Consider the following 4,509-nt stretch of genomic DNA (forward strand, 5'->3'; position numbering starts at 1 on the left):
AAATAAAAGTCCTAAGTCTTTATAAATTCAAACATATTCAAATTCCATCTCCTTTAAAATAGCCAATCTTTTTTTTTTTTAAGTTCAAGTCTTTCAACTATTGGCTCCTTTAAAAATCAAAATTAAATACCTTCTTCAAGAGGGAAGAACCAGGGCACTGTCACAATCTCAACCAAGCACAACCAAGCTACGCCAGAAAAAAGAACTCAATGTCCATTTACCTGGGATTCACTCAGGATCTTCTGGAATCCTCCAAGGGCTTGGGTCGCTTCTCCCGCTCTGCCCTCTGCAGCACACAGTTTGTCTTCTAGGCTCTGGCTGGCTCCACTCCACTGCTGCTGCTGTTCTTGATGGTCTTCCCATGACACTGGCATCTCCAGAATGTTGGGGTCCTTGTTGTAACTGGGCTTCTCTTTCTCCAATAGCCTCTCATAGGCTATTTTCATAGTGCTAGGCTTCAACTTCTTTACATTACCTCTTTAGTCCTGGGTCTTCAATGGCCACTGTGGCTTCCCCTTCACCAATGACATCTCCTGTGCCCTCAGTGCTATAATTCAAGTGCTCTCTATAAGCCTTCTATGCCTTCAAAAGGGTTATGCATACACATTCCCAATCTGGCTACCAGCACGAGGTACAACCTTGGCCACCTCTGGAACACAGCTTCTCTGTGCTCTCAGGAAACACTTTCCTGATTTCACCTCAGTGACTCTGGTCTCTCTTAATCACCATGAATTTCTTAGCTTCAGCTGACTAGCTTCATATATCCCAGCAAAGCAAAATTTTGCTTTAGTAGTTCTGATCTCTTGTTAATTCTTCAGCCCCAGATAACCGGAACCACAGGCAATTTGAATCCACAATGCCCAACGGCCCTGATAGAGTCTTTACACTTCTCGCTGAAACTTCACAAGCCAGGCCTCCATCCTCTGCGGTGTTCTTAACATTCTTGCCTTCCAAGCTCCTAAAGAACAGCTCGCTGAGCTCTTACCTCTCAATGGTTCTTCTAGCTCAAAGTTCCAAAGTCCTTCCACGATCCTCGCCCAAACATAGTCATGTCTATCACAGCAATACCACACAATGCTGGTACCAGTTTGTCTTAGGGGTTCTGTTGCTGAGATGAAATACCATGACCTGACTTACACTTCAGCATTGCTATTCATTACTGAAGGAAGTCAGGAAAGGAACCGAAACTGAGCAGGATCTCAGAGGCAGGAGCTGATGAAGGGGCCATGGAGGGGAGGTGTTTACTGGCTTGCTTCCCATAGCTTGTTCAGCCCATCCCCTTATAGAATCCAGGACCAGCAGCCCAGGCCTGGGCCCTCTGGCAATGATGACTGAATGAGAAAATGCCTTCCAGCTGGATCCCACGAAGGACTTTCCTCAGCTGAGGTTCCTTCTTCTGAAGACTGTAGCTCGCATCAAGTTGACACACAAAAATATCCAGTACAATCCTTTGTGGATATTTGCTCTTCACTCAGCCTACTGCAATAGCCTTGTAGTTTTGAGAGCATCAAGTATTTGTTCAATGAATGAATGAGGACTGAATAAGCTCCAGGGAATGAGCTGTGTATCAAGACTATTGACTGTTCTCTCTTGTTATACATTTGAAAAGACAAATGTGCATCAGTCTCAGAGAACTTTTGCTCGTACATTTGTGTATGCTACACCCAAGTAGATAATTTAACCATAGGCATCTATATTTTTTGTGGTAAATGAATCTGTGACCATAGAGATAAAGCTGAATTGCCCTTAATGACCTACTGACCTTTGGGTGAGCACAACAGACATTGTTCTCCATAGTGGTGATATCTGAGACCAGGGATTCTCTTCATGGAAAATCTGCCCTATATTTGGAGAAGCCTCTGTAGGTGGAAGGATCCATCTATGGAATAAAATGTTCCATTAGTCTTCAGAAATAAATTCACTTTTTTGGGGAGTGGGGCATCCTTGGATCGGTTGAAAAACACACTTATTAGGTAGACAGCTCTGATATTGAATCAAATACTCCTAAAGCTTCCTGTTAGAGAAGGCCTGTGTGCTCTGTTTACGTACAATATCCACAACACATTTTCTTTGACTTCATCAACAAGCAATTAAGATGAAGAAACAATCTCTTCACTTTCCAGGGAAGCCAAGCAATTTATCTTTGTTACTGTGGGGCCCACGGTAACTACCATGGGGATCCTAACTGTTTGCCTCAGTTGAAATGATGCGAACCTGTAGGAAATTGCAGGAAAGTGGCTATGGATCTCACGATTCCCTTTTCTAAAGATATTAAGATTATAAGCATATATATATTCTAAAGTATGGCCTTTTTGTATTGCAGTCAGTCCTTTCACATGGCACTGTTGCTGACTGTGCTGTGGTTGGCAAAGAAGACCCTTTGAAAGGTCATGTTCCTTTAGCCCTCTGCGTGTTGAAGAAAGGTGAGCTGTCTCTGTCATCCCTGGCTATTTGGAATGGAATGATTACCATTAGTTTTTCACTTACCAGCTCACTTTTTTTCTCACTAGATATAAATGCAACAGAAGAACAAGTCTTGGAAGAAATTGTGAAACATGTTAGGCAGAGCATTGGCCCCGTGGCTGCTTTTCGGAATGCAGTTTTTGTCAAGCAGTTACCCAAAACGAGGTCTGGCAAAATTCCACGGTCTACGCTGTCTGCCTTGGTTAATGGCAAGCCTTATAAGGTAAACAATTCAGATTCTATAATGCTGAGTCCTGAAATGATTTTGATCATGTGTTGGCACAAGCAAAGTTCTATTAAATTCACATTTTCAATTATGAATTCTATCCCCAGCAAACCTTCATACTCTGTAAGTATGAGAGTTTGAGAAAGAAATATTGGTTAAATCATATGCTTTACTTATAGAAACTGATGGGTGAACTGAGTTTATCAATTCTGTACATTTCAAATACACTTGAAGAAATTCATCTTTTTGAACTAAATGTATATTTTGCTTCATTATAATCACTAAAGACCATCCATGAGGAGAAATTAAAGTTTTTGAGAAGTCTAAAATGTTCTAGGATATCAGTGCTAACTGTTTCTACTATGAGGAGAGACAATTGTCTTAGGAAACTTTAGACATTCAAGTACATACGTGTTTCAATGTCAATGCATGCGATTGTCATGAACATCTATAAATTCATCAATAATTTTAATAGAATTGTAAGAAACATTTGTCTAAGGGAATTTCTGAATAAACAAACACAAAATCTGGAGATTCCATGGACAAGCCAACAATTTTGCTAAACACACTATTTCCTTGACTATTCCTAAAGATTAAACTTTAAGTATTGTACTTGAAGGTCCCTACTTCACACATTTTATCTGTTTCTTTTCTTTTTTGTGAAATAATTGGGGGCATAAATCATGTGGCCTGTAATCCCAGCATTTGGGAAGTAAAGTCAGGGAAATCAAGAGCTCAAGGCTGACCATTGCTAGGTAAGGTGTTTGAAGCCAGCCTATACTACAGGAGTCACTGTGTCAAAAAAGAAAAACCTCAAAAGAAAGTTAAAAGCATAACAAAACAAAAAATACGATTGCTAAAACAAAGTATATCACTGTTTGTTGTACAAAAAGTCCTAGAGAAGTTAAAGGGGATGTGAGCATCTGACGTTGTTCATTTTTTTTTCAGGTAACGCCTACTATTGAGGACCCCAGCATTTTTGGTCACATAGAAGAAGTGCTGAGGCAGAGCTTGTGATTTTTATTTACTATATCCAGTCAGTCTGTCTTCATCTTCTAGCTGGATTTAAATTGTTTATTTTCTATAAGTAAACGAGTAAAATTTCATTTTTAACTCAAATGTGAGCCTTAGAATTAAATCCGTCTAATAACCCATGAAAGGGCTGTATTCTATGTGATGTTATTTTATGTTATGTTATGTGAGCCAGTTCATATTGTTACCTCTTTCCTGTAACGTGGATCATTATATGCTATCTTGCATATTAAGGAACATGTCTTTGGTGTATACATTTTTATAAATTCATGTGCCTTACAGACACATTTCAATTGAAAGCATCTATATCTTCCAGGAGATAAGAATCAGCCACACTTTGATCAAAATCTAAGTTCAAATCAAGGTAAAATATAATTTACATTGTTATTATGGGACCTCAAATGTTTAATGTTTTTACGATGACTAACTTGTTTACAGGTAATCATCTAAAGCAACACAAGGCCAAGGATGGAGCAGTGTTGTTAGGTTCTCTAGCAACAAAGGACCCCAGAATGGAGTACCATTTCTAGGTTGTCTGTGACTGGATAAAGGAAGGCATATATCTGCAGAGAAATTAGACAGTTTTCCATCAAACCTTTTGTAGAATGAAGGCTCCTCAAATCCCATGCCCAAGTTGATTGTCTGTCTTGATGCCTGCATCTACCAATAGCCTCAAGGAAATGGCATAGAAATGGAATGGAGTGGCAAAGGAAAATATAAAAGAAATAGGGAAGCCGGGCGATGGTGGCACACGCCTTTAATCCCAGCACTCGGGAGGCAGAGGCAGG

General features: G+C 39.9%; 1 protein-coding gene across 1 annotated transcript in view; it reads left to right on the forward strand.

Moving 5' to 3' along the window:
- Acss3 (acyl-CoA synthetase short chain family member 3) overlaps nt 1-4,492 on the forward strand; it is a 147,439-nt gene extending 142,947 nt beyond the window's left edge. The window contains exons 14-16 of the mRNA XM_005358097.3: nt 2,324-2,423; nt 2,511-2,686; nt 3,638-4,492. Of these exons, the coding sequence (XP_005358154.1) occupies nt 2,324-2,423; nt 2,511-2,686; nt 3,638-3,706 (345 nt within the window). The 3' untranslated portion in view covers nt 3,707-4,492. The remainder of the gene's footprint in view (nt 1-2,323; nt 2,424-2,510; nt 2,687-3,637) is intronic.
- Nucleotides 4,493-4,509: the final 17 nt, after the last annotated feature.

This window comes from Microtus ochrogaster, chromosome 24 (genome assembly GCF_000317375.1).
Source record: "Microtus ochrogaster isolate Prairie Vole_2 chromosome 24, MicOch1.0, whole genome shotgun sequence".
NCBI classification, from domain to species: domain Eukaryota; kingdom Metazoa; phylum Chordata; class Mammalia; order Rodentia; family Cricetidae; genus Microtus; species Microtus ochrogaster.